Genomic DNA, 16,097 nt, shown 5'->3' on the forward strand with positions numbered 1-16,097 from the left:
GGCGCAGTCATGGGCAGACGGGAGGGAGGGCAGTTTGAAGGAACACACTGCTTGGTACAAACTCCGTGGTTTTAGGCCTTTTGGAAGAAATCAATACATCTGAAATATATGCGTTTCTATAAAGGAAGCATTTGATACAGGAGAAGGGGAGAAGCAGGAAAGCAGGAATGCTGAAATTGGTTTGGGTCTGTGTCGAAACTAAGTATAAAATGGGCTGATTTATGCGCAGTTACAAAAATCCCAGGAGAGCAGAGTTTAAAAGGAAGCTCCCCACCTCCTCCGCACCCTCAATTAGCAGCGTTCACTCCCCGCATGCCTACCGCCGGCACGCAGAGCAAGCACGCTCTCACGGCAGACGTGACAGCCCCGGAGAAGACAGAAGCAGAAGGTCGGGAGATCAAGGCAAGGCTGGAGTGACAAGCGGTTTGAGGGCACGGTATCTGTCAGAAGAGGGGAGTTGATCTTCAGCACATCCAACAACGAAATCAATGCGTGCTCTTTCGTACTGCAAGCATGGGAGGGGAAGACACCAACCAGATCTGTCAAAGGCAGCAAAATGAAAAACTTGGTGCCTAGGGGTGGACAGGGACGAGCATATCCCGGGTCTCAAAAGAGAAGTATCTGCTAAACAGCTGGAAATCTCCCCTAAAAGATGGAGAAGCACTCCTCCTGGAGCACACCGACAGCATGTTTATCGCAAAGTGGGAAGCCAGCGATAAAATATCATTAATCCCTTTAAGTGTTGCAGGAGACATGCTATTAAAATCCTAAATCAAGTGCTAAATGGAGTGGCTTCCTACCTTAATGTTGACTAGTAATAGAATGTGTTACTAATTAAACTCTAATGTTTAGTGAAATTCAGGGGGAAAAAAGGGCTTTTTTGGTACTTCAAACAGACCTTTGTACATCATTCCCGTAACGAATTACTGCTGGAGTTAATAACTGTTTATATTTCACGTGGAGGTGTCTCAGATAAATCTGGAGGTATCGCTCCACACAGATTTTGGAGTCCACCCGTACCTGGAGAGCATGAGATAACTAAATATCTACTTGGTCAAAGCAACAGAACATCATAGTGCTGTAACAGCAGAGAGGACACCAAATATTCATTAAAAATGGCTTGCTTATATTCTGGACTACTTTATATTTAACTCACTGGGCAGCAAAAGATGTCTAAATGCCTGCCACCTGAGTCGCCAATATTCCTGACAGAATCATTAAATTTCTATTTTAGTTGTAGAGGGGAGAACAAAGTAATTTTGGAATCAGATTCCAGATTTCAGTTCACGTGACACAGAGAAAAGATGATCCCAGTAGAAAGCGTGCTCTCGGACTACACAAATGAGTGTCCAGACTTGCAGCAAATTCTGTGCATTACGATCATCACTGCAAAATTAATTTGCTGTCGACAGAGATGGATGGAGAAAAATACAGTGGGGTGACTGGGAGTCAAGGATCATTAAAAAAAGGCCATCTACTCAACATCTCAGCATGAGTGCTTATTTTAGCAGGCTTTTTAATGGGAGGCTTTGTTTCTTTCTTGACATACACTTGAGCTAAAATGGAAAATGATCTCATTTTAGGATATCATAACAGAATAGACAGTTGTATTTCATTCAAAATTGAGGCCATCGTCCTCACATCCCAGAGCAGGCTGTGAGGTATTTTTATTTACTGCCTTTTCAAAATACTGCATGCAGGAGGACATTTTCACCCCACTAGCAGCCTAACTTCATAAAAAGACAACATCAAGCGACACTAAAAGATCACATCTAGGCAGAAAGGTGATCTTTTATTTTACACCTGTAATGCAACATCTTTTCAGAAGATTGTGCATACCGGAATCCCTAACATCTACCTTAATGCTGTACAAGGAAGTCACTAAAAGAAAGAAGCTATGCTTCAAGATTTGTTTTTCTGAAATCTGAAAACCAAATATTCCAATCCCAAAAGTGGAAATGGAGGTAAGGGTATGGGTCTGTTTTGTTTTAGATACTTAAAGCAAACACAGAGAAAGAGAAACACTGGGTGACCTTAGATGCAAAAGAGATTTCCAAAAAATCACCATTCTATTTCAAGTCATTAGAAACATGTCAAACATTTTATTTCCAAAGAAATACCGATACATTTGATCTGCCATTCAACATCCTGTCATTAGGACAAAATATTATTTAATGTGAAATATAAAATTAATTCAACATAACCATGCAACAATTAATGTATAAAAAAAAGCCTTGTCACTTACTGGCTGATTCCCTCAAACGAAGCTTCTTTGGAGACATTTCCGCTATCAGTATTAACACCACGCTGGGAGGGAAAAGATTAAAAGGACCATGATTCTGAGCCAAACACAAATATTTAAAATTTAAATCACGATGAGAACCTTGCAGTAAGTCTTTAGGGAAACTTATACATAAGTTTACTTGAATCACTATAAATAAAAAAAACCAGACTGTTTGTTCAAATGCAGACCAATATAAGAAATCATTTGTTTTGTAAGAGAACAGTGTAGAACTCGGGTTAGGATGTGCTGCTTAGGAAAATGGCAAGCTTTGATTTCTAATTCCCTTATGTCTTGAGAGAGCGCTAGGAGACCTGTATAATACTAAAGGGCAAGGGAATAACAAAAGGGCAAGGTTTCTTCTAAAGTAATTTCATTTAAAAATAAATTATTACGCACTGCCTTGGCACTGCTCACTATTTAAATTTGCATACTGCTCCCCTACAGCTTTCCATTCAAACAAGTAGCATAAGCAAGAGTATTTTGGCTGCTACACAGCAGATGAACACTTCTGGCATGTGCCTGGGAAACCCTGTGGAGCAGTGTTACAGTTCCGTATCTGGAATGAGACCACAAGAGGAGAGGACCAAGTTTCCATTCAGCCAGCAGAAAGAGAAGTGCTCTTCCCTTCTCTGTATACATCTTCATGGCAGCAGGAGGAATGTGAAAGCATCACAGCTCCATCCTCTCAGCCAGGAATTACGTGAAAATTCACAATTACAACAGGATGCTCACAGAGTGACAACTAATCAACAACTTGATGTGCAGAAATGAACAGTAAGAAGCATGAGATGGTCAAATATTCCCTTCCCCACTCACTTCTCTTAAAGAACATGAAAAAAGCTATAGGGTCATGTTTTATATGTGTATGCGTATATAAATGTAAGTGGAAGAAAGACTGAAAACTATTTAGGGCCTCTGTTCTTACTGGGTAAAGAAATCAGATCTCATGCTATGTGACTACTTAAGGAGGGATTTTTTGTAAGACTTCTGTCTGGCAACTGTCATGGGAAAACAAGAAATCCAGAAGTTGCCACTGCATTTGCGGTAAGGGAAAGCTCAGAGTCAGCAAATAATTTCTTATATAGATTGGAGACAAGAAATCAGATATTCTTAATAGTGAGAGGTTTACAAAATATCTGTCAAGGAAAGAAGCTGGGGGAGAGGTGATGGACAAGAAGAAACTTGCAGGCTTTACATCCATTCATTCATCTTTCTTCCAGAGAAATAAGCAAGCACCATTCAAAATACTTGCCAGGTTTGTGATGTCACTCCCTCCTCCCAGAAGCTGTTCTTACCAACCCACTCAATGCAGAAAAAGTATTCCCTGAATCCTTGTGGGATTCCCACAGAAAGGCCATGTTCATGACATGACCAGAGCAGTAGAAGAGAAAAATGGAGTTTGGAGTCATTGTACATAGGCTGGGGGACAGCACAGTCAACATTAGATAGGCTTGTCATGTTTTACCAGAAAACAGATAAAGCTTTCGGCAGAGAGAATATAGACTGGAAGGCCAGAGGTTACAAATCTTGAGATCATAGATGAGCCCAAGACTAGATGACTATACACAGGTAGCTTCAAATTTGGCAAAGATGGGGAAGAAAAGATAGGGAATGACAGTGCAAAGAAATACTGAATAAACTGATCTCCTTATTGAAGAAAATGGGTAGTTATTCTTCAGAACAATATGACTCACCAAAGTCAGGAGCACAGCAGGTTTCTTCGAAGCCAAGACACTGGATATCTAAAAAGAAGTTTTAGATTGCTATTATTTTTCTTTTTTTCTTCCTTATAACCACATTGATACCAATTTCATCAACATTTGCTGCACACAAATTAAATGAGCTGCAAAGACAAAAAATGCTGCTCTGATATATTTCAGATATTGTAGTATTACCTGACACTTGCAAAAAGAGACAGTAGATCACAAAATATTTAGACAGAAACACAGTGCTTAAGTTGGTGGTGTCCTTTAAAGACATAAATACCAACTATAACTTAAGATTAAGTCTGTTGACAAGACAGAGGAAATATGAGCCAAAAAGCTGTAATGTCACACAGAAATAAGGAATAACAGCGTACTCTGTATCCTCAACCCACTACTGCATATGAAACACACGCATGCATTAATATTATTATGTTACAATGCACTAAATAATTAGTAATGAATGTTTACTGTTATTCTCACTAGGTCATCTTGTACTGACTAATACTTCTATTAGGCTCCTTCAGTATCTTTCAAACATTTACAAACTGAGAACAAAATCACTGGGCTTGTAGAGAACTGGGCTTTCAGAGCAGCTGCAGAAAGGTGGACACTGAATTACACATTCCTCGAGGCAATGAGCAGATGACGTAATTCCATGGAGCACAGTTCTACCAACTTTAAACCAGCTTAATAGCACACTAATAATATTAACAAAAGAAAGCATATGGCAGTGAGGTATAAAAACACCAATTCCGCATTTTATTTTTTTTTCTCCCCATGAAACATCAGGATTACACACTCAAACAGGTTGGTCATTTGTTGACATAAAGCTATCCTGTAAATAAGGCCCCCAGTGTCCTGATGGTAGAAAACCAATTCCTTGGCAAACCAGGCACAAGTTATAGACAGAACCTTTGAAAGCTGAACAGTTTCATTGCAAGCTTCAACAGCTTCTACTTCAATCCATATAGCCCAGGTGGAAAACAGCCTTTATGTTGGGACAATTTACTGGTCCACATAAAGAGCTCTTTTTCCCATCAATGAGTTTTTTAAGCAGTAAGGAAGCAGAGAATAGGACTGCAATAAAGGCATTTGTTAATGGAAAGTGACCCAAAACAACTAAGGTGACCTAAAATAATGTGATTTTTAAAAATAAAACATACATTTTCCCCTAGCAATTTTCACTGTCTGACAGATGAGCATTGGAGTGCCTGCACTCTGCACGACTCCAACTCACACACGTCAAAAAGCACCCCCAGCTACTGAAATACAGGATCAAACTTCACTTCATAGCTGGACTCATTATGAAAATGAAATGAAACACCCTCACAGCTGATGAAAGCAAAATTTTTGGTCTGGTGAGTCAGAGTTAGTGCTCTGCAGAGACAGAAGTATGTGAGTCTTCCTTTTCAAGCTGCTCTCCATGAAAATCACCCACAGAGCTTGGCAGGAATACTGCCCTCGCCCTGCTGAGCCTTCCTACCAAAGAAAAGGTAACTGGCCAGGTGCACAAGTATACAAACATCTGCTCAGAAATGAAATGAGAACACTAACTAAGCAAGTCACACTTGCATTTAAAAATATGAATGTATTTGCTTATTCAAATATTAGAATGATTCAACATAAACTAAGAGTAAGACAGGCAGCCTTTCCTCACAGCTCTTTGGAGGCATAAAATAAATGAAGGCTCCTAAGTCAGAGCTAGGACATGCAACCTCTCTGACAGCAATCTCCAAGACATTGCAAAAAATGTACTTAGCAACATGCTTCTGTTGGATAAAGACACAGACTGACAGGTCTCATGATGCACAGAACATGCTTATGAGACTGTCTTTGGATTAAGACCTTAGTGTTCAGCTCAAAATGGCAGCCTTTTTAAAAAAAAAAAAAAAAAAATTACAAGTGCTTTATAAGCATGAAGGACACTTTCCAGTAACTGGTGGAAGAAAAAAGGTCCCACCAAGTCAGGAGACATCCAGTAAGCAAAGGACTAAAATTAAGCAAAATCATTGCCACATATTGATTTTGTATTCACTGAAAAATATTCAGAGACACAGACAACTCACCTCGTTCACATAGTGGACTTCATCCACAGCATATTTTTTCTTGAAGAATTCAGGAGGATGAATCCTTTGGAAAACAACAAAAGAAACATTTGGTTTTAGCTTTACTGTTATATTTAATAAGGCCACAGACAAAGAAATAATGTCCTCTACTATCATAACAACAGAAGCAGATATGAGGAATGTTTTAATAATATTATCCTTGACTCAATTTCTCAAAATAGGAGATTACACAGAAAGTTGCCACGGATACAAAAATCAGTGTGCTTTAATCCAGCCAGATTATTAATATAATCAATATTTAGGTTTCATGGTGTCCTCCTGAATTAAAGGGGGTTTTTTTCCCCATTCACTCTACACAAGACAGCTTTGTTAAAGATTTTTGCCATGCCGTTTGTATACAACTTTCCAACTCACCAGACGTTGGAAGGATGTGGAAATAGCAAAACACTGGTTTGCCCTGTGTTATATTCATCGAATGAACAAAAAATTCATTTTCCACCCTGGCAACCCCTCTGATGTGAGCATGAAGTGGACTGAGAGCTATGACGACACGGGCTCTGCCGCCTGTGTTCCTCAGGACACCAGAGATCTACTCCTCTACCTCAACAGGACGTGCAACTTTACATGTCCACATCCAAAATTAAATCACTTCTGCTGTCTTCTCCCCTGATACCCAAACAGAGACTTTTTTCTAAATGCAAGAAGAATGGGGGAGTCCTATGAAAGATCTACTTGCACTCAGCTGGGGCAGACGCCAGTGTGGATCAGCGCTCCAGGGCTCCCCCACCAGCTCCGGTACCAGTAGCTGGCTGTACCATTGCTCACTCCTTCACTTTATGGTAGCAGCTAGTTATTCATGAGACTTTAGTATCTGATTACAATCTCTATTCCGCCCCCCCCCCCCCCCCAAATAAATATAATCAGTGTAATTCTAAAAATGTAATCTCAAAAGAAAAAAAGGAAGCGGAAAAAAAAAAGCCATCTAGCTTACATGCTTCCACAGAGTGAAAAAAACAGGAGAAAAAAAACATGGTTGGAGGAGCCGGAGTTTGGAGGATCCTGTGCATTTTGCTTCCTGAGAGACAGCAGGAGAGCAAGAGGTATGCACAGGACTGTTTAAATGTTAGACTACAAGAGCACAAGACCAACCAGGGAAAGAATAAATTAGGCTGGAGACCAAAGAACATTTCTAACCCTTGCAGTGACGAACAGCAGAAGTGGTGGGGCAAACAGCCCAGCATCTTTAGGAGGTGCTCCATAACAAAGGCATGTGCCATAGCTGCCCGCAGTACAAGGTGGCTAGGGCTCCGATTTACGTCATTCTTTCAACCTTGTGCACTTGTTTTTCATTTTACATTCCTTTATGGTCCAAACAGTACTGGGCTGAGACATGAACAACAACATGAAAACGTTTATGGTGTTCTCAAGCAGTAAATCACAGACTTTTAAAAATTTATTTATCTGTGAAAGTACTACTCCAAAAGTAACACGAAAATATCTCATTATATGTTCTCTTTTGCAATGCTCCTTTTGTGGACTCTTCCCATCACTGTTGGAGATTTCAAAGCAATTATCATTTATTTTCTCTCCCTGGCTAATTTCACATATAATTAAAAAAAAAAAATCACTATATCCTCTTATCTTTCTATACCCTGTATTTTATAGTTCCCTTACCTCCAACTTTTGCATGCTCTGTTTCTCCTACAGGCATCTCCTTTTCCCTTCCTTCATTCCTCAAACATTCAAATACTTTAATATTCCAGAAACATCACAAACAGATTTAGCACTTTCCATTTTTGTTCTCTTTTACAGTTTCAACCAATTCATCTGGTATCTGAAGAATCTCAACTGTGAAACCAGCTAATTTATGGCCAACAGTAATTTATGGTAATATATGCTCTTTAGAGCAATACCTCGAAAGCACTATTTACAATTAGCTGCATTGTTTGAATTCAAGAACTCTTTCTTGTAAAGTAAATATTTCTTAAAAGTATGCCCACAAATGTGCTGGATTTTATTAACTTCATTTAATGCGGTTTAAGTAAGAGTAGGTCTCATTTTCCACCATGCCAATAAGAAACTTCTGTCTTTTCAGAAACTGTTTTTCGATTTTTTGTTGTTGTTGTTGTTAGTTGCCTCCTATAGTTGTGTGGTCTACAACACACTGCTGCTAATTTAATTCTTTGGTTATGGTTAATATTAATCCATTATTGATTCCATTCCAGCTGTAATCCCTCCAACATCTCTTCTTATGTACACTGTCACTCTTCTGAGGAACAAAAGTAGCTCATCATCCTTTCAAGGTTGAGGATTTCTTCTCTACTTTGAGAGAAAGAAAACAGCAGCTTCCCACAATCCTCCATCCTCTCTCTCCGCTATTAAACTAGGTCATCTTCCAGATACTTTCAAATCTATCACACCTAATGACAAGCTGCCACATTTCCCAGATGTGTACCTCCTTGCTGGTCTTGCTCTTGCTACCTTGCTCAGAAGACTGCTTCATACTAAAAGTCTTGCCGAGAGCCAGACCTCTCAGCTCCTCTGTGAAGCACTCAAAGTTCTGCCCCACTTCTTTTCTTCAGCCATTTAGCACCTCTGACTAGATGGTAAAATAAATTCACATACACTTCCCACAAACTACCATTCCCTACCCATCCCACGGGAGCCACGATGCTTCAGTGACGAAGCCACCTCTCCCACTGGGAAGATTTCTGCAAAGACCTACCCTATTGCAGAACCATACAGGTGGAAGGAAAAAGTGCACGTGGAAGTCTACATTGAAGTGGAAAAATTCTGTGCTGTCACATATAGAAAAGCAGTATAGAAGGCAAAACAAAAGCTCAGGGAGAAAGAGGAGCAAAGACGATCCTCACTGAGACCTGTCCATATTCTCTCCAGTCTCTTCATTTTTTTTTCCCCAGTTTAGCCGGAATCTATGAAAGATTACTATGCACCAACATTGTAGTTACTGTAAAAAAAGTACCAGTGCAGACTTCCTTAGCAGAGACAGGGCTCAGTGTTCATTTTTATCCAATTTAAATGCAAAACAGGATAAAGTCTAGCACTGACCATCACTGTCACAGGGAATGGTACCTTCCACAGAATGCTCACTGGCATCATGAAAATCAGGAGTTACATTCAGTTATGATAATTTCAATTACATCTGATACTTCACAAAGATGAGTACTTCTCTCTACAAATGACTCTCAGGCAGGTAGAATAAGTTAATTGGTTACAATTTTTAGGTTTGGCTTTGTCTTTTGTAATGCTGCTATGGGCTGCCAGTTTCAGAATTCTGATTAATCACTGCAGAGACTACATGCAAAAAAACCCACAGCAAGTCATAAATTAATTAGAATGATTACCCAAGTGGAAGATATGATCCCAGATACTATTGAATCATGTCTATCCTTACCTATCAAAAAAAAAAAAACCAAAAAAAAAAAACCAAACCCCAAACATTTTGTAAACAGATGTGAACAGAAGCAATGGCCTATTTTTTACAGGCTTCTGGGGGGTGGGGGGAAATATGCAGAAATTTTTAGATTTCCTAGTAACATAAGTTAGCAAAAACCTACAGAGAATAATGCACTTCAGCCCTAAAAAGGCTCAATATCCTTTCCCTACAGTTTTATAACTCCAGCCGAGCAAATACCAGTGTTTGTTAGAAATGTCAGTAGTTAGGAATTGTTAGAATAGCAGGAGTCATCGTTTTATCTTATAATGGAAATAAGCAACTCCAAACTCCTGGAACTGCATCGTGCCCAAGTATGCAAGCGGCTAGGCAAAAATCCAGCATCTCATAGTTTATGACCATTATAAACAAAACGTAAGAGTCCAGCACTTCTATTTATTTACAATACAGTCCTCATTTTTTGCCACCAAATGATCCCTTAAACAAGAGACTGTCTCTAGTTCACCACGTAGAATTCATCACAATTTCCAGCCCAGTGAAAAAGCTTGAATTATTTTGGGTTAAACATCAAATCTGTTTACATTCTGCTGATGCTTCCTACACAATTCTTCCCTCTTCCATGTTCTTCTACCCAATCTAGTTCACCTACTTGGTTTCTTACTCTCGAGATTGTCATAGCAATTGGGAAATGCTGAAGATGGCCTAAAGATGTGAAGCTACATTTTTAAGAGAAGATTCAAATTCTGATGCACTGTCTCATTTTAACAGCTAAGGTTTTATTAAAGCAGCAAATATTGAAGATTCACCTTTCAATCATAAAAGTGACAACTTTATTATAAACAAAATCCTACTGAGGTAGCAATAGGAAAAAGAAGAGGAGGAGGAGCAGTAATACTTTCATTATAAAAATACAGTGTGAGATGTTAAGTCAGACAGTAAAGTAATACCCCATGTTAGCTATACCTCATTTCTCTTACACATTGGTCAAACACAAAAACCACCAGCAAAAGAGCAAGGGAGAGTAGTATTAAAAACTAGTATCCAGGAATCCCAGTCAGTCGATCAGCTTAGTGAAAACCTCCAAGTTTATTCCAAACTCTTCCATTTGGTTTAACTAAATTCACAGCAGTACGTGATGGCGTGTTTAAAAACCAAGATGCTTCACCAAATCACAACCTAATCACGCCAGTGCAGATTCTGCCACCAACTTGGACAGACCACAGTATTACGACTGGCTTCACTTCAATGCGATCCTTCGAACAGGAATGGAATACTGACTCCTTTGTCTATCCATCAGTAAGATGAACAGCTCTGACAGCCTATCTATAAATACGACAAAAAATATTTTTAAGCTTTTATATAGCTGGACAAAATTAAAACCTCATTTTTTTGCAATATTTTATTAACCATGTTGTGTTTCCACTTTAAACCCAATAAAAACTTGGTCTCATTGTCTAAAACCATTTTAAAGCTGCTGTTCATTACATTGCACAAGAATTCATAACAGCTAATCTTAAGAGATTTGTACAAATTTGACATTACCGTAAGAATTCCATTAAGCAACATTTCTTTGTATTCTAAAGGACTCTGGAGCAAGAGCCTCATAATATCAACACGATAAAAGAGTGTTCTAGTTTTCAGAACTGCATTCAGAACAGAGGTACAAATGAGACGGATCTAAATCACAAATGCCACGGATCTAAATCACAAATGCCAAAGAAAAACTGTGAACAGAATTTATAACAGCTGATAGCTATTCCTGAAAGAAACACATCTAAGCCAACTGCTAATATATTTGCAACCGAATTGCTGATATACATTCATATGTATATGTTTTCATTTGCATCTAATCATTCTTCCAGACAATCTTCAATATATATAACAACTTTTTCCTACTGGTCACTTTGTATTTGAATTTTTAATGCTTTTAGGACAGATTTTCAGTTTTTAGTTTTTACAAGGGATCAGCTCTAAAATGAAATTCATCTTTTCCTGAAGTAGTCCAATTTAGCTTTTCTTCAGCACTTCAGTTGGAGTTCCTAATTCAAGATTATTTATCTTACTGCATAGCCTAGAAAGTAGAACTATTCCTGTTGGAAAAAAATATCCTTAATGATATGTTCATTACAGAAATTTGAGAAATTCTAGTTGGGACTAATTTCAAAACATTATCTAAACCTTCTACATTTTGTTACTAAACGGTTACAGATGCACACTCAAATAGATATGTACGTATACACCTCAGAAATGACTTGAGCACCTTTAGCAGAGCAAGTCAACAGCAGGAGGTCCCAAGCTTCCTGAAGTCTGGCAAGTTGACTGCATTGTCTCCTCTAGAAGTTGCATAGGATTCCTCCCTCCCCACAACACAGATTAATCAAAAAGCCTTAGATTTCTGCACCCTGTTAACACCAAGAAGCCACACCATTCACTGCATCAGCCAGTTCTGCACCAGTCTGCTAACAGACACTTGGTCTAAGAAACAGTCCACTGAATTGCAAGGTCCCTCCATAAGGCTGCCCTAATTTCAGCGCTACTTTTACACACCTTATATTTCCTAACATATCTGCAAGCAATTCACAGATTATAAAAGTCAGGAGAGATCAGAATAAGCACATGTATTTCATTTTTAGTTTGATTTCTAGATGCTTTGATTTTCAGACATCTGATATTGTTATATGTCCTGCTGTTAGATTTTGCTAACAGCATGCTCTCTCTCTTCCCTACTCAAATTCTTACAGCAGCCTGGAGAAACCCTTGGTCAGCTCCTTCAAAATATTTGGATAAAAACATGACCTTTAGGAGCTTCTTAACTTTCTCTAGGTTTACTGCTGGAATAGAAACTAGTTTATCGCCCTATTTTTTGTATCTCTCAAATACAGAATGAAAATATTTTACTGAATATTTACCTTGATAGCAATGCAGAAATGGCAGTTGCACCATTTCCATCTAACTAGCAGAAGCTGTTTGAACTGTAACTGCCAGTTTTGCTTTCTTTTTCGTGTTGTACTAGTTCTTTGCCTTAAGCTTGTCCTGTCATCCACCTGGGATCGTTCAGAGCTCCCCGTTAGCTAAGTTCTCTTGTGATCACCTTGTCAGAATAGGCAGACACGTGAGAACCATCAGCACGCTTATAAGTATTATAGGTTTTATGTCCACTTACTCATTACAAAAAACAGTTTTTCATTTCTGTTGCTTTATACCTACACAATTTATAATAAACCTTTAATATTAAGATTTGAATGGTTTTACAGAATTCCTTAAGTCTTCACGTCTGGCCCTGTTTGTGTTTTGAAGCTATTCTGAAAGAAGGGTGCCTTACTGCACTGTTACATATAAAAGAAAGCAAGAGGTGTATCCTAATATAAGCTCCAATGTAAAGTAACCGTACTCTGGCAAAAAGAAATAGTAAGTTAATACCACGCGGCACAGACAACAAAGCAATATTCCAGGCTGTCTGACCACACATGCCATCAGCGAGCACGTATTAGGACCAAATGAGAATCACCTGCAATTTCTAAAGCACTGAATCTGACTTTAGAAAAAAAACCAAACAACCACCACAAAAATATCGGCATTCAGTTAATGTGTTTTTAAAAAGGATCAGTAGGAATCTCTCAATGAAAGTCAAGAACCATTTTGAGGATCTCTCAGTATGTCAGGGAGGAAGACAGCACGTACTGACACAAAGCAAGACATGCCATACTAAAGACTATCTCCTGCAATTAAAATACAGAGCCACAAGTCTTGTCCACTACAAGATCTGCCTTTCAGATCCACAGCTACCAGAAAGTGTTGTTCTTACAAGCAGTAATTAAAAGTAAGAATTAACATGGTTGGAACAGTAACACAACAGGCAAATATCAAAGACATTATTCATTACAAAGTCTAAAGCAAAAGGGTTTCTACACAATGATGTTCAGGGTACAGTGCTCTCTTAAAAGGTCCTACAAGTATTATTGCCTAAAATGCATGAAAAATTGTCCAAGCTCATATCACAAAATCAGAAGAGGAAGATTCTTGATGCAGTGAGACAGAAAAGTTAAAACTAGCAAACCTCACAGTCAAGTTTTCTGCTTTACGGGTATAGAACAGTATTGCTTCCTCCATTCCACCCTTTCACATTGAGAGTAACAGATATAAAACACCACTTTATGGCAAATTCACTTTGTCTCGAGCAAATAGTCTCTACTAAGCAAAGTAAATGCCTGCACATAGAGCCTGTATGTGGCACTGGAGCATGCACACATTTACTGCCAGCAAGTCATTGCACGAGTTACATCGCATTTTTCCTCACTTACGTGAAAGGAAACACATGCGCAAGGAGTAAATTGGACAAGCGTAGTCTTCAGCAATTGAAGTTCCACAGAGTCAACAACTCATTTCTCAGGCCTTGCTAGAATGAGCTTAAAGCAGAGTAAAAGTTTCAGTGAGACTGCGTACAAAGAATAAGAACCTTGGCAAAAATTAAACCAGATGAATAGAAATACATCAGCAAAGCATGTAGAGCTGAAGGAGGGAAAGGGATACAAAAGCAGTGTTTTAACGCTGTCAGAGATGCACCAATAAACTCCCTCCTCATTACAATATCATCAAGTTAACAGATGGCAAAGCACTAACCAAACAAGAGAGTACGGAGAACTGCTAGAAAGAACAACACAGGAGGCTCTACAAGATACCAGCAGATGTTCCTGACTTTGTCCAAAAATTGCAATCACCTATATATCCAAAAGGAATTTCACTCCCAAACAAGATTAAAAGGCATCAAGCTAGATTTAAAACAAAACAGCACTAACAGGCTCGCTGGTATCACAGGCAGCCTCCAGCAATGTTTTTAATGTCACTCCCTTTCCACATTTCTCTAGATTTCTGTTGTATCCTTTGAAAGACAGAAATACCTGCATACACATAAACTCAGACTCCTTGCTCCTTTTGATACAGTCCAGAGCAAGATGGATTTTGAGAAAAATCACAGAATTTAGAAGAAATCGAACTAAAGATGAAGATTCAAACTGATTTGACTGGAAAAGGTAACTGGGGCTGTAACTGAAGCCACGTCTAGCAGAGGGACAGAACGGTAGAGTCCACATGCATGATGCTGGGCACAGGATGGTGGGTATATGGCACGGGGCTTCCCAGTGCTACACACAGATTATGCACAAGCAGAATAACTGTGAGTAACGTACAGACTGTTGGACTTATGAAATCAGAAATAAAGTATTGAGGAGATTGTCACAGTTCTTCCTAATAAAAGCCAAGCTATGAAGTACCTATTTCATCTACTTCAAATATACAGGCTCACTTCTCCTGCTCAGCTATTGCCACCACAGGCATTCCCAAAAGATGAAAAGTTCTTTAGGTTTTCTACAATTCTACCTCAAGAGGCAGTGCCTCGATTAGACATTTAAGAGATACTATCAAGAGCTACCCAAAAAAACAAAAACACAGAAAACTTGCAATTGGTAATCTCTGCTTTATTTCTTTCTGCAAATGAAATTCTTCCTTGGAGAGAAGGTCTCTATACCAGTACAGAAAAAACTTTAACAAAGGAAATGTTTATTCACTGAAATCCCTGCAAGATTTTTTGTAGCATAACACTGCTGACAAATACTCATTAGAAAGCTCTCCTCCCCAAAAAAGGCACAAAAAGAATTGCAGTGGTTAAGAGGGTAAGTGTAATTTCTGGGTCACCATATAGTAACAGTGTTCCACTCAAACACTGGTCTCAATTCATGCTTCTTAACTGAGAAAGTTACATACTGAATCTGTCAGTAGCAGATGTTCTGCTTCTACTTTGGAAAAACGCCTATATTGGGGGAAAACAAGCAATATTTTATGTCCCACACATAAAAGCACTACAAGCAGCTCTGGATCATGTGCAGCGTGTCCCACAACTCCCATATTATTCAGTAATAGCATGAAAGGAAGCAGTACTGATGTTTACTGCAGCATTAAGATGACCTGAAGAGTTTTAAGAAGGGGACAATAGTATTCCCATCTTGTAACTTGTAAAGAAAACTAAACCACGAAGAAATTAAAGGAACTTGCCACAACAACTCATTGGGCACAAAGAAAAGGCAGAATGTACCCATGCAAACAGTGCCCGATCCACTATGCCACATTGCCCCTGTAAGACAAAAAAATTAACTGGCATCCCCCAGGAGCGGGGTCAAGGTCAAGCGTTCTGACACCCAGAGCTCCAGCAAGGACACAGGCAAAGGGGTACACAGCAAGTAAAACACAATTCTGTCTGTTTTTCACTCACATTTAGCTCTTAAGAAGCACTAATATTGATTATACTTTTCCCTATCCTGTTTTAACGGAACAGTTGGGTTTGTTTTTTCTGCTTTGTATGTTTCTCAACACAGACAATGCTCTTTCAGAGAGTCCTTCATAAGTGTACAGACAGACACAGCATGGGTTGCAGGGAATAAAAAATCCTAAAGAAGACAGTTAACATCAAGAGCTGAGACCATGGAATTTCAGAAGTGCAAGAACAGAGGCACCACTGTAGGTATTTGACTTGAGAGTTTTTTTGCTGAAGCGCCTTCTCAAATCCAGGCCAACAAGCAGCAGAGCGCTCTGCACTCGAACTGGGCAGCTGCACGGCAGAAGGCAGCGTGGAG

The 16,097-nt window shown here is 39.0% G+C and overlaps 1 protein-coding gene across 1 annotated transcript in view; it reads right to left on the reverse strand.

Annotated features, from left to right (window-relative positions):
• The window catches only part of PEPD (peptidase D), a 142,676-nt gene that overhangs the window by 113,589 nt on the left and 12,990 nt on the right, over positions 1-16,097 (reverse strand). Inside the window, exons 4-6 of the mRNA XM_087739550.1 lie at positions 6,057-6,120; positions 3,979-4,026; positions 2,246-2,307 (exon numbers count right to left, since the gene is read on the reverse strand). Coding sequence (XP_087595676.1) covers positions 2,246-2,307; positions 3,979-4,026; positions 6,057-6,120 — 174 coding nt within the window. The remainder of the gene's footprint in view (positions 1-2,245; positions 2,308-3,978; positions 4,027-6,056; positions 6,121-16,097) is intronic.

This window comes from Nipponia nippon, unplaced genomic scaffold (genome assembly GCF_047370975.1).
Source record: "Nipponia nippon isolate SJK-2023a ecotype South Korea unplaced genomic scaffold, ASM4737097v1 scaffold_7, whole genome shotgun sequence".
Lineage (NCBI taxonomy): Eukaryota > Metazoa > Chordata > Aves > Pelecaniformes > Threskiornithidae > Nipponia > Nipponia nippon.